General features: G+C 35.6%; 1 protein-coding gene across 2 annotated transcripts in view; it reads right to left on the reverse strand.

Annotated features, from left to right (window-relative positions):
* Positions 1 to 597: 597 nt before the first annotated feature.
* DICER1 (dicer 1, ribonuclease III) overlaps positions 598 to 17320 on the reverse strand; it is a 67612-nt gene continuing 50889 nt past the window's right edge. For both annotated transcript variants that reach the window (XM_082283970.1, XM_082283969.1), the window contains exons 23-29: positions 16525 to 17308; positions 14955 to 15110; positions 10881 to 11763; positions 8581 to 8849; positions 5829 to 5991; positions 5657 to 5732; positions 598 to 5369 (exon numbers count right to left, since the gene is read on the reverse strand). In XM_082283970.1, the coding sequence (XP_082140096.1) occupies positions 5204 to 5369; positions 5657 to 5732; positions 5829 to 5991; positions 8581 to 8849; positions 10881 to 11763; positions 14955 to 15110; positions 16525 to 17308 (2497 nt within the window). In that variant the 3' untranslated portion in view covers positions 598 to 5203. The remainder of the gene's footprint in view (positions 5370 to 5656; positions 5733 to 5828; positions 5992 to 8580; positions 8850 to 10880; positions 11764 to 14954; positions 15111 to 16524; positions 17309 to 17320) is intronic.

Genomic DNA, 17320 nt, shown 5'->3' on the forward strand with positions numbered 1-17320 from the left:
GAAGTCTTCAGAAAGGAATACTCCTGATCTTTGTCTGACAGGTCTGACTTGTCTCCATGAAAGATACATGACACTACTGCGCCAGTCAGAACTGTACAAGCACACTTTCAATATTCAGGATATGCAAAATACTAACAGAAAACAAACAGAAAAATAATGAAATTCCTGTTATTAATGCCGAGACTATTAGCTTATATTAACAATATTGTTCTTAAAACATCTGCCAGTCATACAAACTTGTGTTACAGAACCCTTGTGCTCTGGGGCCTCCCACACCAACAGACATTTTGCAGGTATAATGGTCAACACAGAGATCAAATTGTACCACATACACCATCATTTTTAACTGAGTGTCCCTCAAGAGTCTTCACATAGCTATGAAGACAGTTCATTCATCAGAGGAAGGAGACAAGCAGACTTATCTTTAAACAAGGTCAAGAAATATTGTTTTCACAAATGTTTTCACAATTTTTTTTAAATTTAGACTGAACAGCAACTTTCTGGTAAACTCTAGAAGATTTATGGAGAGATAAACAGGAATTTTAAAAATATCAAAACAACAATACAAGGTGAACAGACCATAACTTTATTGGAGATATACTCAGCTACAATTATTACAAAAAACTATTAAAGGTAATTGTGATCCATAAGGTGCAGATTGCAAACTTCTGCAGCATGATTACAGTATGAATGAATTACATTTTATGTCCCTTAAAGACAGCTGCAGCATGTGATGGTAAATATTTTATTGTCCATCAAATTATATTTGTTATTCTTTCTACTTGATTTTAACCATCTTTTCAGTCACACTATTTACAATAAAAAAGCCTGCAATTTCCAATTATTGTTCACAAACATTTTTCTCCCTAACTTGCTGCTGCAGTAAATTCTGAGTGCATCTACAAAGCAATTAAAGTAGTCTGTGGTTGCCATTCAAATAAAAGAGGGAAAACCCCAAGGACTTTATTGGATGAAATTTATTTTTAAGAAATGTAGTTAGCTTTGATAGAAGTTAATTTTAACTGCTAGTGGAGTATACTACAATGACCTCTAGATATTTGCTAACATAATTCATATTGAGTTACAGCTGATATTTAGATTACATTTGATGGTCATGAACTGTAGTGTTTAAAGCTTAAAATCTAATATGAAAGAAAAGAAATTGACTTCTTGAATATTAGAGCAACTGAAAAAGGATCAATGTCAGTAATTACGTACCAAAAATCAAAATGCTTCTTGCTTCACTCATGTAAAAAATACAGATTTCCATAAGAATGTGTTCACGGGGAACCCCATCCAAAACAAACTCAGAATACTGTCAGAGTCAAGTGCAGTATCACAGCAGACCACGATGCTATTTGTCATTTTCGGATTGCATATGCTACTGTGACTGAGATACTAAGAATTCATTTTCTGTACAGATAAATGCATAGAATATGTAGCATATGTTATGTCATATGCAGTAACATAAACCTCCCGCATTTTCCAGTTGATGGTTCTGTATTTGCTCACAAGGAGGAAAAACGAAACTCTGCAACATACATGCAAGCACAAGATCTTCAGGTATGTAAATGAATGCAGTTCCATTACTAAAATGATACTACATCAATTTGCACTAGCTGAGGATCCAGCACCTCATCCCTGGGCCACCACTGTATTCCTCCCCAGCACCGAAACTGGTTCTTGTTCAAGGTCAGTATTTGGCAGTTGCAACATAACTACTGTGTAATGAGACTTAAAAATAGTAGGCTTTTTTTTGTATGGACTTTAGCAGCATCAAGCTGAACAAACACTTCAGAAGTCACTACTGGGCACTCAATATTCAGACTGAACAGAGATTTAGTTAAGGTTGACAAATTACTAGGGGCTGTCTTCTCCCAAAAACTACATTATATGCGTTAAATGTTGGTTTGTTCAGAGATAATTACTGGAGTGTCAGTCAGAGGTCATTCTAATGTTAATTACTTCACATAACAGTAAAATGATGTAGTAGAAAAATAATAGCTTTAAAATACAATCAAGAGGTGTTACACATCTTTGTTGTATTTTTCCACATACAGTAAAAATGCCACAGACGTTACAAATGACCTATTTAAGTTGTGCAAGTAAATGACACATTGCAGGCATTAAAAACTATCTTTTTCAAAGTCATTAAATCAGAACAGCAGCAAGGCCAAACCACATTTTTCCTCTCTGTTAAGCATTTTTTCCTTGAAATGAGGTAAAGCATGGTACCAAGTGCAATGCTTATTTGTGCTACATGAACAGAACAGCGCAAAAAAAAAAGCCATAAAAATTAAAACACAGCATAGTTAGGAGGACTGTTTAAAAGTACAGTATAACAGGACTTAGATAAAAAACCCCAAGGTTCATGCCAATTAACCCCCACACTACTTATGATGAGCCTGTGTGGCTGCTTTTGAAGATGGGCTGCAACAGTCCGCTTACACTTGTGCTTACAGCATGTCAAGTGATTTCTATCCCAACCTTCAAATGCTCAGATTTAGGTCTTTAATAGCATACACTGTCCAGTATCAAAATCATATCAACTGTAGGGTAAAACACACAGATGTATAACATGGAAACTAATAAGGATTTTCTGTCTCAAAGGATAAAAAGTATTTCAATGAGGTCACACTGGAAAAAATCGTGGCATTTAAAATGCATTTAAAAATGCATCAGCAGCAGAAACTACTTTATAGTCAGCCACTACACATTTCGGATGTCCAATTCATACGCTTTATCTAGTAACAAAGTGATCATTAAACTGTTCTGAAACACAGAGTAAGTTCAGCTGATTTTCTCTGCACCCAAACACTCCATAACCACTTCACTGCTAACAATTACCTGAAACCCCTGAGAATCTATAACCTTATAACAATCAGTATAATTAGGCATTCAAAGAATAACTGAAATTTTAGTTTTTCATAATGCAATTAAACTACTTAAGACTTTCTAGATGATCTGATTTAATCTGCTGATTGATGTCTGGCCAGAATTGTTGCCATCAGTAATCATGCATTTTCACTAAGAAACTTCAGTCCTACCACAAAGAGCGAGCTATAGCTTAAATCAGTGACTTTTTTTTTTAGTTTTGTAAGCAGCTAATGCAAAGCAATTTACATTTAAGAATTTGGACTGCATGTTTTTATTGTTCCGTATCACCATATCATTTACACTTGCAGTTCTTATACCTCCTTGTTATATTTTCATGACTGAAGTACCAAACAAATACTAGACTTTTTTATAAGCTAGTATTTTAATTCTTGGTCTGACTCCTGTAACAAGCAGCTTTCAAATTCAAGAATGGTCCTTTTCACAGACTGAAAAGTGACTGAGATAGCAAATATACGAACTTTTGAAAACTGTATTTCAGAAAAGCTTAATATCTGTCCCTTGTCACTAAGGCATTTACTTAATTTTTTTGTTAAGAAAGCAAGAGCTGACAGTTTTTGTTTTGTTTTAGTGTGCATTTGTGAGGAAAGGAATAGGGTTTAAAAGCAGGAAATACAGTATTTGTTTGTAATTTAATTCATAAGACACAGCATCAAGTTCAAACTATTGTGCTGGAAAACATTAAAACACCTTGCTCTGCTTTCTCAAACTTCAAGCATAATTAACAGGGCAAAATTGCAGCAAACCTCTACTGATACTGGTGGGAATACAAGACCCACAGCTTTTTTTAAAAGGTAAATTAAGAGGTATTATAGTTACAGTGCAAAAAATTAAAATTTCAAGCATAATACATAAACATAGCACCAAAACAGAAAAAAACCCAATGCATGCAAAAATAAAAAAGGAAAAGAAGAGAAAAAAAGAACTGAGGTATTTAAGTGAAGAGTGCCTACAAAAACCTAATTAAAGAAGTATAGGCAAAGCCTAAAAAATAAAAGTATGATTTCCCCCCACGCTCCCAGTAGACCAATGAGCTAGTTTCTCTAAATTAAGGACCTAAATCACAGATGTATCAAAAGTACGGCAGTTATATCTCAAACATCAACTTTCATGTTATTTAACAGCACAGCTTTGGTAGATGAAATATGCATGCAACTCTGAAAAACAGTAAGAAATTTACGTGGAAATATCTCTAAGTGTAAAGGTGCTTTGTTTGTTAAATACGTAACCAATTGACTATAAAATCTGCAGCATATCTTAGGTGTGATATGTCTAAGGTTATTTTGTTAGTGACAGTTTGCACTGTGCAATTATTTGTTGCTGTTTCCAGTATTGGAACTATCTAGCTTGCAGGTTTGTGTAAAATTGGAATTTTAGCCAAAGACCATATTTCATTTATGGTATAAAAAAAACTGTAGACCAACCACCTCCTCAGAATTGTTAAAAATAACCTAATTACATATATATGAATATAATTTCTATTATAATCCTGTAATAAGTCACAGCTATAGTAATGAGTTGTACTGTAAATATAGAGCTGTATCATTGTAAAATGCATAACAAAATGAAGGGAATGTAAAACAGTTTGTTCCAAAAAAGATCAGAAATTAAAGATTATTAATGAGGGTTTATTTATTTTTAAGGCAAGAACCTTTTTTTATGCAAGACTGTGTGGCAAAAGGAAACCGAAGTTTCACTCTACCAGTATGCCAGCCATTTCAATTAATATCTGTCCCTAACAAATAAGTGCAATAATGATTGGGAATGCCATCTTAATGTAAGAAGATGACATGGAGAGAAAAAAAAGGAAAATAAAAAGGAGAATACTGGCACACTTAATCTTTCTTATACCCAATCATCCAGTACAGTTTATCAACTGCTTTATGACTGGCACTAGTGCACAGATTGAAGAATTTCAAGATTACTATATATAAATCTAGCAACTGCATTAGGCATAAGCTCCCTGGCCTTCTAATACTAAGCAAAGCTGTACTGACAAGAAAAGTAAACCAAAAAGACCTGACAACAATTATTCTGAACACTTGCTAAATGTCATCATTAAAGCACTCTCGTGATTAAACAAAGCAGAAGTGAGGAAAGAAGACAAGATTGTGTTTGCGCAAAAAACTATAACTACAATTAGTTCCAAAATTTTATACATGTTAAATGTTTTGTTACCTATTCCGTTATCAAACAAACTTTAAATTCTGTCTTCCAATTTGTTCCTCTCAACATCAACTTTTTTTTTTTAATTTGCTTTATTTGTATGTTTTTTTTTTCCCCATTTCATTTATTTTTAAGAGGAGTCTCAGCTGTTTGGGACCTGAGGTTGATTTGCTTTGAGGCTTCGTAGTGCTCTTCTTGCAGCTGCAGATTTGGCAATCCTGTAGCTTCTGCCAACACCTTTAAACTTTCCCTTTCCTACAACTTCCACTGTAACTCTGACCTTTCCATCGTAAGTTCTTTCTGCAGGACTGCAAAAATATACACAAGAATTACTTACTGCCTAGGCAAGTTAATGTGAAATAAGAGACCTACATTCTTTTTTCTACAGAAGTTAAAGCAGTAACATTAAACAGAAATCATTACATTTCTCAGAAAGCTGTGCAAGCAAAAATAATAAAGAACAGTGGATGATGTTAGCTGCTTAGTGCAAAAGAAATTACAAGTACTTTGTGACATTTAAAAATTCTCAGTAGTTCATGAAGCACAGCTTAGAAACATTTTCTGTCAGTGTGTATGGAAGAAAGCACATCCTTACCTAAATTTGGCTGTCTCTGGCTCCATCTCCAGCAGCTCTCGCACTGGGGAACGGGGCACATTAGCAGAAAATTTTTCTATTTGGAAAAAAAAGTGAAAAACAAAAATTAGCTTTGTTCTTTTTATAGCAGATGGCACTTAATTATTAATAGTTTTCTGAAAGCTGGCAATACCTATTAGTGGCCTCATCATTGGATAGTACACTTGCCAAACCATTTCCAAAGACATTCCACTATCCATATAAATGGCACCAGCAAGGGACTCAAATATATCCCCCATGGCCTTTGGTACTTCAATGTCTTCCTCTTTTTCTTCATCTTCTTCAGATCTTCTGAGCTGTTTGCAATTAAAAAAAAAGGAGAAGGGTGGGAGGGAGAAACAAGGGGATGGGGAAAGAGAGAAACGATTGCTTCACTTACAGTAAAACAAAGATCTTCAGAAATGTAAGCTCTTTTATATCCTATATCCTGTGCTGCTTCCTCTAAGTTTTTAATTGACAGCCTTCCACAGCAAAATTGTTGTTTTATTCCCCAGTGAAACCAAGCTGCTGGTTACATCATTTTTCAAATATGGAAAAAAAATCCCAAACACCACTGTGTACAAGGAACTTTTATGCTTTGTGAATTCTTTCTGTGATAATTCTGTAGGATTTCACCATGGGTCTGTTTTTTCCAGTCAGAACCAGGCTTCTATCAGTTAATACTAAAAAGCTACCCATAACAAAGGAAGAGTTCACACATGATGTATCTCCCAAAAAGAGACACCTAAAATCTTTAAGTCCAGTCGCTGGATGAAAGTTGCATGTACCTCTCCTTACCTTATTTACCCCTGAAGACAAGCACAAAACAAGCACTAGTAACATAAGACATTAATAACTGAAAAATGGTACCACCAGACTGAGCTAACAGGCACATTTAGGTATTTAGGTGCAGCAGGCAGTGTTTTCTTCTATGCTACCAATTTAAGACAATAGTCTATTTTCATTATCAAAAATGAACTTTCAGTGTATGTCTTAAAGGTCTTGAGCTAATCTAATCCTTTTACTAAAATACTTTAAACACATGTAATATACATTGCCCTAACTACAAACAAAGTAACTTGGAAACCAAGTTTTTGACCGTTATGCTACTCTGCCTAAAGAGAAATAAGTTTCTGTCAGTCTTCTCCCCCAGCAGCTACTCTCTCACTCTATCTGGGGTTTAAAATCCAATTCAGTCCTCTTAAGAGTGACCATAATACTTCATAAACGTGTTCCACCCAATATTTCTACCTGAAATAAATCAAACAAATAGTCAGACCTGATGTATACAGCAATCCAAATGGGAATTTTGACGTTAAAAACCAAGTTCAACTGTTTTGAATAGTGTACTTCATACCAAGTGTAAACTGAAGCACTTTTGCATTATACTGAAAATAACAGAAGAGGAGAGAAACTACGAGCTATAAGGTAAGGGACAGATGTTTCATGAGTGAGATTTGAAAAAACAGAAGAGCAGATGACGTGGAGACACACATGGAAACCAGTCCAGCTGGCATGAACTGCAGAAACAAAGACTCTCACATTAAGTGATGAAATAAGAGTTTCAGTAATTCAGTGCCAGACCAAGATAGGGAGCAGGCGTAGGGAGAGTGAAACAAGGATTTTATTTGAAACAGCTATCACACAATTTGGTTTCAACTTTGGTAAAAGTTTCTTTTTGCATACTAGGAAAAACTGAACAAAGTAAAAAATACCACTAAAAGCTCTTAAAGTAAGTTCCTAGTCTTTTCACTCATATTGTAGAGAAAACAAGAGAGATAAGAGCTTGATCCTCTAATGTAAAGTAATTTATATTATCTCAACTTCAGTGACAAATTTCTTTTTCAATCTTTATGGAATTTTTCCCATAAAACATGGTTTTCACTCTGCAACAGAGTGCAAGGGCTGTAAGCACATATATATGACTGAAGTATTTTGATTCCTAAAGTTTTAAATTGTCTACTGGAAAGAAAAATTACTAAATACAAAAATAACATGCTTATTTAGTGCTGGCATATTGTCAGACAGAATATTTTTTAAGAGACTGGTCAGTTTTTCAGAAGACAAATTATTATGGACATCTGCTGGGTAACACTTTTAAAGAAGGAAAATGAGAAGTCTATCTCTTCCAGATCCTGACTAGAATTTAACTCACAAGGCCCTTGGTCCCAGAGATGTCCTAACCAGCTTATGTAAATGAATTACTTTTACCACATTCTCCAGAAAACAGAGGTTCATTATCATCAGCTTTCCTGCACAGCACAAGAGATGACCTGTGTTTGCAGGTCTTCAGTGAAACTATTTTTCAAGTGGCTTACTTGAAAGATGCATACAATGTTTCCGTGGCTAGCAGATATAAGGCCTTTAGGAGCATGTCAGACATACTTGATTAAAGAGCAGTAACATCTCCTCCAGTAAAAATCGTAAGAAAGCAAGCAGAAATCTCTTGTCAGTGTACTACATTTAATCGTCCCAGCATTGTGCCAAGGTAGCTTTGTTCACGGTGTTGTATGGATACCTTACCCTGAGTCAGCACCATGTGATTTGGCAACTTTTCATCACAATTTTATGTTGCAGTAGTGCTTCCTATCAGCTGGTGAAAGCAGCAAGCTAAATGTGTATGTCTGTGTCCCACATTGTTCTAACATCACAAGAGCAAGACAACTACTAAAATCAAGGGCCACAGAGAAACCTAGAGGCAAACTGCTTTCAAATTAATTAATTTCTGTAAGTTCTAATTGATTTTATACTTCCTGAAGGCTGTATTTTACTTTGCATATTGCATCCTTCATTACTGGGAGCTGCTTCTTTGGCTGCTGTGTGCATAAAACATTACAAAAATGCTAAGAAATCCAGTGACATGCTTCAAATCATATACTGAACACATTTCTTCTACTTCCACTAACCTCAGAATCCATTCCTTGCATTTCATTCTTTTCCATTTGAAACTGCACAAAGTCATCAATAACATGAAACAGTTCAGGAGAGACAGCTTTGAAGTACTTGTGGTAGTCATACTTTACAGCTAATGATGCAAAAATGGTATTATTGACTAGAGCAGATCGTAGGTCAGTAAGAACTCCTGGAGAGTGTTGCCGTGGGTCTTCGTAAAGGTGCTTGGTTATGAGGTAGTCCAAAATTGCATCTCCCAGGAATTCTAAGCGCTGGTAACAATCTTAAAGCATTGGAAATAAAAGAATGTACAACAACACAATTAAGTTTAACACACACATTCTTTCCAGGCTTTCTGGATAAGAAGTTTGGTAGACTGCCATGTAAATTCCACAAACTAACCAATGCTCAGGGAAGACAATCTGTTTTTTAAAAGAAGTATCCTTGTGTTTAAAGAAACTGCTGATGAATTACTAAAAAAAAAAAGAAATCAAGAAAAACAGGACCTGTATCTAGTAATAAAGCCAATATTGAACAAAATGTTAATTTGCCAGGCTAGAAAAACAGCTGTGTTTATAATCAATTAATACTTTTACTCAAGATCTTCACGTGCTGAGAAACATCAAAAAGTAAAATTAAGAGATTCTGCCAGCAGGCTGATCTGAGAACTGTAACAATTAAAACTAAAAAGTAAAAACAATACAAAAATCAATGTATTAAGATCAGGGGAACACAAAATCTGAGTTTTTTGTCTGATTTGCCACATGTTAAGACACCTTTAACAAAGATCCCTATTTAGAATATGTCTTTTAAACTGGAAATTAAAATTGTCAAGCCTTTGCTTTTTTGACAATTGACAGGGGCCACAGGAAGAGAGAGCTAAGAACATCTATTTTTAGAATACAAACAAAAGCAAAAACTCTCCTGAATGCAAATAGGGGTAGGTAGGTTGAGAAGGAAGAAGACAAACTACTACAGAAGTTACCATGAGAGTGAAATGACTAGCACTAAGTTGCTTTTATAGCAGCCGAACCTAAGATACTGCCAGATCTCAACTGCTAGCTACTCCTTAAAGAGAAAAAGTTACAGGTAACAGCTGTTCACAGTTGTCTCACTTGGTAAAAAAAAATGAAATCAAAAGTTTTCCTACAGTTTCAACAATGTAATTTCAACCAGACACTATGCCTCAAGGTTTTTGGTAGTGTATACAGATATTTATGTATGTATCAAAATGAAGGAATCATCTACCTTCAATACATTTTGTGAAATATTTGTAAAAAGTAAATACACATGTGGGTAATATCACCTACAATGAAAAACCAAAGGAGTGCTTCTGTGTTTTGTCAGAACTGTTTCCCAGTGTAGCAGCATTTCAGAATTACTTATTTCTTTAATGAAAGCAGAGCTTTCTCACTCCTTGGAATAAGGGACCAATTCACTATGGGGAAAAATTCAGACTGCTGACTGCAAAGAAATTTGCCAATCACTACAAATAGGGTTGAAATTTTACCATGGCTTGCTTCTGATTGCATATTATTGTAGGAAAATATGCAAAGTTTTAGAATGAACAAATATTACATTAATTAGTATAAGCAAGAGCAATTTAAAGATCACAGAAACACAAATGTCTACTGCTGTAAAATCTTTTATGAGATCATGTACAGAAACATTAAACGTTAATCTGAAACTAATATTTAGTCTGATTTAGTCAATTACTTCAAACTCTGACTCCAAATATTTACTCAATAAAATGCCTAGACTTAAATTAAGACTTTGAATTCACAGCTTCAAAGGGAAGTCTCCCCATTCTGCAATCCTATAGATTATTCAACTAATAAAAGCTGTAGTCTACAGTTCATCCTGAGAAGTACAAAGTGTAACATTCTTGGGATTCAATTACAGAACAGATTTGCTAAATATATTTGCAAAATACGACTGCTATTTCCTGAAGTATATGGCAATTTTCCAAAGTTCTACAAGAACTCATTTCCATTAAATGAGGATCTGATGTCAGTCATATACAGCTGGTGATAGGACATTTATCATAGATGCTGTTTCTTGAAACTTGGTGAGGCCTCAGTAAATATATTCTATCTGCATGAAGTCAAAATATGAATAACCACCGAGATACAAATTGAACAAGTATCCCCCTCTAAATAGCAAGCAAAATACTGTTTTTTAAGATATTGTATGCCAAGACTATTCTAACATGCAATGTCTAAAAAGTCTATATATATATGGGAACACAAGATACTACTACTCTTGCTTTTGCAATATGGGGAAAAAACTATAGAGCTTTTTGAAAACAACTTACCAGTAATGGTATTATAATGGTAAGAGGCATGAGTAAATGCCTGAAGAAGATAAGCCTTGTTCTTAAAACTGTAATTTATTTTCTTCTCAAAGTTTTCAAAACCAGAAATAAGGTGATTTAGGGTTTTTTCAGCATCTGGGTGATCAAACATACACCTTGGTGGAATCTTCAAACAGCCATACTCCAGGTCTTTACACAGAGAAGGCTCTGAATTAGCTACAGAAGCAGAAACAGAATTTGGTGAAAGGTTTTTCTGCTCACTGTTAGAGTTCTCTCCGGTAGCACACGAAGTGCCTTCCCAATCAGTCTTTTTAATTACAGGGAGCACCTTCAGCCCCAATGAACACAGGAAAAGCTGAGCAGCTCTTTCACCACAGCTGGTCAGATAGCAGCCCAACAGGGCTTCCACACAGTCTGCAATGCTCTTGTCAGCAATACACTGCTCCGTATGCAAGTCATAGGAGATTGACTGTTTTCCTGCATCAACACCACAGTTTTCTTCTGATGGATTCCAGAAGCCCACTACAAAATCATCTTCTTCAACAGCCTTGCTAGGATCCAGATAGCACATAGCATCCCAAGAGCTATAGTCAAAATCATCAAAATCTGATGAACACTGAACATTACCCATGGATGACTTTTTGGGTGCTTTCCATTCATAGCTTGAATCAGTGGTTGAAAAGTGTGAGAGTGAAATTTTCTTCACAAAAGCCCCTGATCCCATTAACATATTATCAATGAATTTGATATGCTCCTGATCATACTCCAGAAAATCATCTTCAAAGTCTGTTTCTTCCTTGGGCAACCTCCACATTAGGTCTTCATTCTCTTCATCATCATTATAATCATCAAGTTTACCATTAGCCAACATGTTTTCCTTTGTCTATGAAAGAACACAAAAAAATGGTGCTGAAGAGGGAAATGAGACACTTTTACTTCAGAAAGATTAGAAAAGCAGGATTTGAGAAGTGTCTGCTAATAATAAGACTGATTTTTTTATGTTCCTAAATAATTACATTGTCCGATCAGATGCACAGTACAACCTCAACTTACACTAGCGTTCCAAGACTAGAATAATTGTCCTGGAATACAAACTCTCTGTTACTAAGCTACAATAGCATGTGTTCTACACATAACACATGCTGCATTTCATAGGAACCTGTGCTTGTGCTTGAATGTGATGCACACACAATGAACTTTATATCCACTGAACATTATATACCTGCACACCAAAGCAAACAATAGAAAATTCTAAATTAACGAATTTTAGAGAAGTACAAGAAAGTTCCGGGTCCATCCTTCTCTCTAGCTGCTAAATAAGACTATTACAAATGTTGAATCAATGCAATTTTGAAGATTCTTTCTACACGGAAAACTCATTAGGTGGGGGTTTTTTTCAGTCTTTTTTTTTTTTTTTAACAGGCTATGCTTCTAGCCCTAACTAATAAAAGGCAAAATTGTCACCAATTTTCTAATACTTACATACACATCCACAACAGCAAAATTAACGATGTCTCATGTCTTTTCCCTGCTCATATTGAACAAATTGGTATGGACTGACATAAATTACAAAGTGAACACAAATATTCCCAAATTATATAATGCTTTACAATTTGCCATGGCTCCTATCCAGGAAAGCACTTAAACATATTAGCTAAATGCACTAGTAGTCTTCCTAACATCAAAAGGACTATTAACAGGCTCAACACAGCAACACTGATGTCAGCGGGAATTCTGCCACTGAATTTGATAGGAGCAAGATCAGATTCAAAGCACTTTCCTGGACTAGGTCCTGAAAGCCAACAACATTTTGAATCAAGTGAAATAGCCTTTATCTGCCCTGAACCTATGTATGTCATATTGTAGGGCTCAGTCACTAAATCTTGCAAATCTGTGAACCAGATGCTACCATGGGGGACTCTTCCCTTTTGGCAAAATGCACACCCATCCAGAGGTGTGGATGGGGGCAGCCATAAGGGGCTCTAGGCAGCACTTAAAAACTCTCTAAGGATCAAACAGATCTCAATGTTCCTCATCGGGATGGACCAGGCTTAGTCAAGTTTAGTAAAGAGAGGAGAGGAAAAAAAAGTGGCTATGGAAGTTCTTAGTTTAGACAATCTGCTGAAAGACTTTCTACTGCTGTAATTACCCATCTCACTCACACACAGAAGGGACTTCTGTAACTTAAATTGATCAGAGAGAGAAATCAAAACTGGATTTAAGGCAGTTATTTTGTATACCTGTAGTAATATAATACTCAAGATTAATTTAATCAGTCCCAACAAAGGCAAGTACTGCTTTTTTTCTTGATACACACCACCTGTCACATTTACAACTGAAAAAAAACTGTCTGAATGAGGCATGTCTATACGAATGCTCCAAAACAGATTTTGGCATCTGCTTTTACAAAGATGTAACAAAATATAAATTTTTACTGTAATTTCATTCACAAGTTTCTTAAAAAAAATTTTAAGTAGCAGGACAGCTACATGAACTGTTCTAATATTGTCTGTACATTACTTCTTGTACATTAGAAAAAAACCTCGAAGGGATACGGATGAGCAGTGGCTAAAGAAGACAGCCATTCTGACAATTGATTTTTTTGTCATTAGAATTTAAAAAATTAATCAACGATGAACCCCAGAAGAAAGAATTTTTCTTAAATAATACCCGACTAATTTTCAGGAAGTTATTGCAAAGAAATAATAAAAGGTGAAGAAAAATACACGTTAAGTGCTTTTTTTCATGCTTTCTTGAAGATTAGCCATTTGATAAAATGAACGAAGAAAGATTCTTCCCTTAACAAAGCTTAATAAGTAATAACATTTGACTACAATCTTTTAGCAATTATTTGTCATAATGAGATTTCCATTTTCAGTTATAGACCATCAGCCCATGGATGGAGAATGAAATTTACATCCAAGGAAACAAAATATCTACTTGGCATAACCTCCCCCCCACTACTATTTAGTTGCATTACTCTCAGCATTTTGGTCTGAAACTGTGTGTTTTATTTACAAATTAACAGTGACTATCAAAGAGGAAGAGGCCACTGAAAAGTTGTGGAAAACTGTAACATTTTAAAAACCAACAATTAGCTCCAGTCCCAAACATACTATCTCATTTGCCAGAAAGGTATAGCAGGAGTCTTTTTTAAATGAAATCTTGGCACAAAACAGAACCACAATAATCAGGTTGTTTTATTCTGCAATAAACATTTATTTGCACAGTACATCCACCTAAGAGTCCTCTCATGTGCCCTCTGGTGGTTCTACAGTCTGAGTGTGGTCTCCAGAATGGAAAAAAGAAAGATGTCCCTCCACCTCCTTCCCCTGAACTCCAAACCAGTCTGAAACACTTCAAGGTCATGTTACTGACTGCTGTGATCACTGGTATTTCTGAACATGCCCTTCTACTCCCAGCATGTCAGAAAATAGTGTGAATCTTTCCTCACTAAGATATGTCATTGTGAAGCATTTGGTGGTAAGACTGAGGGTGTCAGACAGTGAGAGCGCGCCTAAGCCAGCACTGTATTTTACATGAGGAGCAGCTCTCAGTCATACCCATGGTGTAGCTACCAGCCATCAATATCAAACATTTTCTCAAGCCAGTTCTACTCTTCAATCTGCCTCAGCACTATGAAAAACAAACTCTTTTTCATATATTCCATAAAGGCGAACTCGTTCTTTATTACAAAGCAGAGAGTGTTCTGCCTGAACATATTACAGCTAAAGCAGTGATGATAATACCATTTAAAACTTCCAACAGAAACTTCTGAAAAACTCCTGGGAGCAGGCTAACTGTCAGCAGAAAAGCTTTTCTTCTCTGCTTCTCCATTAATATTTACGCTCATTACTGGATGATGTGCAAAGAATTTCCTTACTTCAGGTTCTGGTTAGAATCAGTCTTCTTCTCATTTTCTTACAGAGAAGTTTTAGAAAGAAAAAAATTATACAGATTTACCTTTTTTTTCCTGAAAACAGTAAAATAACTGGGGGTAGTGGGATGAGGTAGGGGTGAAAGAATACAGACACACAAGTAACTACTTGTCAACACAGTTAAATAAATTCATACCATTTCATCTTTCTCCCACTTGTCAGTGTTGCTCTTGTCCTGATTTACTACGTAACCAGGAGGAAGCCAATTGACTGGGGGATCAAAAATCGACACCACCATGCGACTCGGCAGTCCTTTCTTTTTTCCAAGGCGATACAAGTTACAGTTGCTGACCTTGAAGAAGAATATTCTGATAAACCTCTGGACATACATTTACACAAATAGGCTAAAATGCAAAAGGAGCAAAAAATGTTATGTGTCAAGCTGGATCTTGTTCTATTATGCATTTTCTCCAGTTCTCAAAAGGGAGTTCAGCTTTTGTAATACAGTAGAAACAACTCAAAGCAAGATACACATCTTCCCTTTTTTTATTTTGAGGCCAAGCATATTAGGTGTGACTGTTTCAGTTAAAGAAATCTAATATATTACATTCCCCTCGCAAAACAAATGGATTGCTACTTTTAAAATAATAGTAAATAGAACCTGTACAAGTGTCATTTATTACCAGTATAAATAATCATCATTTAGACTACATTTGGAATGAAAAGTTCTTATTTATAGGTAGACTGACCTAAACCTCAGCAGTAGACAGTGTTAAAACAGTTCCGTATAACACCTACTAAGTCATAATCCAGATGTTATTTTGATAGCCTCTAAAATCACTTTAAGTATTTTAAAGGGAAGGGAAAAAAGCATTCTCAGATACAAATGTATTTCCTTTTCCTTTTTAACTATCAACTACTGATCTTTTTCTCCTTTTAAACGCATTTTGCATGTTTTAAAGTCTTGAAATTTGAACTTGAATATTCAATCACTTCTTTTATTTGAACAGTGCAACTTATTTAGCCCTCCTTGTTTTCCAAGATTACACTATACAATCATTTCATTTTCAGAGTGATGCATTTTATTAGAGGTAGACAATGAATGCCTTGGCACTTAATTGAAGTTATCACATCATGTGGAAGAAAAAAACAAAACAAACAAAAGTTTTCACATGACTGATTATTCCAGCAGCAGCAGAACTGAAGACTCTGCTCCCTACTGTTAACATTTACTGTAAAATACTTTCACAAGTTTTGTTGCAACAGTTCTGTAAGATTTTTTTGTTGTTTCATTTTTAAGTAAGATGCTAAAAATTGCAAGGGAAGTATCTTCTTGAGGAAACAAAGGAAAGATCAAGTAAAGGTGCAACCTAAAGCTCTGTGCTGAGAACTCAATCTGTCCTTCATTCAAGCATTCCCATTAAAGAGCTTCTACTCAATACAGCTCTAGAGTTCAGTGCACCAAATATTCTCACCAACCCAGAACTTTTAGTTCTATTCAATCTCATCTTTTCTTAGGTTCGTAATCAACTGGTTTAGATGTCAAATTGAACTGCAGAGAACAGTTTTAATCAATCACAGTTATGGCAACATTAAGCCCACAGTCCCGTATTTTTATTACTAATATGCATGATACTCAATGTATAATGAACAAAGCTGTGGAATTAAATCAACCTGTTTCCATTCAACCTTCCAGCAAAAAATTCATATATATGGCTTGTTACAGCATGCTTTTTACACAGTATGACTAGATTGTTAGTACTCACTTTTTTACTTCTCATGTATGATAGGCGTCCCTCGTGAGCATCAGGGTAAGTGCAAAACAAGTATGTAGTGATGGCATGCTTTAAAAATGAATCGCCAAGCATTTCTAGCCGCTCCAGGTTAAACCCATCACTAGCATTTGAAAGAGTCAAAGCTTGAAGAATGAGACCAGGATTAGGACCGAGAGTTTTTGAGGAGTACCCACTGCAAGGGCTCTTTTCAGAATCTGCTCTGTCTTTTGAAAGATTAATAGCTTTTGAAGTACTGGTGGTCACTGCCATCTTGGGGCATCCATCTGAGGTAGATCTGTTAGCATTTCCATCAAGGTATTTATTACTCGGTAGAGTACATTCATTGCTGGGCTTGGGCTGGTTCTCACTGTTGTATAAATTCTGAATGGGATATGAGGTAGTTGGTTGTACAGGTATTTCCTGCCTGCAGTAATTCAGCTGATTTCCTTGGCAAAAGTCTCTGTTAACTAAATCACAATTGCCATTGGCAAGATTTTTATTATAGGAAACACCATTAATTGCTGCAAGTTCTACCGAGACATCAATTTGGAGTTTACTGGGTGACTCATTGAGCAATGTTCTGTAACTCACAGACATTTGGTCATGGTTTTCTGCAGAAGAGGTTCTATTAGCACCTTGATGTGCAGCATTTTCAGGGACTACAATTGTGCTGTGCTTACAGTAATTTTCATTCTCTACTACAGAGGAGTTGGGAAGAGAGATGAAGGACTTGCTGTCAATAGACTTCTTCCATCCAAAGTCCAAGTTAGGATATCTGTCAAGACAC

This window comes from Coloeus monedula (genome assembly GCF_965178545.1).
Source record: "Coloeus monedula genome assembly, chromosome: 6".
NCBI classification, from domain to species: Eukaryota; Metazoa; Chordata; class Aves; order Passeriformes; family Corvidae; genus Coloeus; species Coloeus monedula.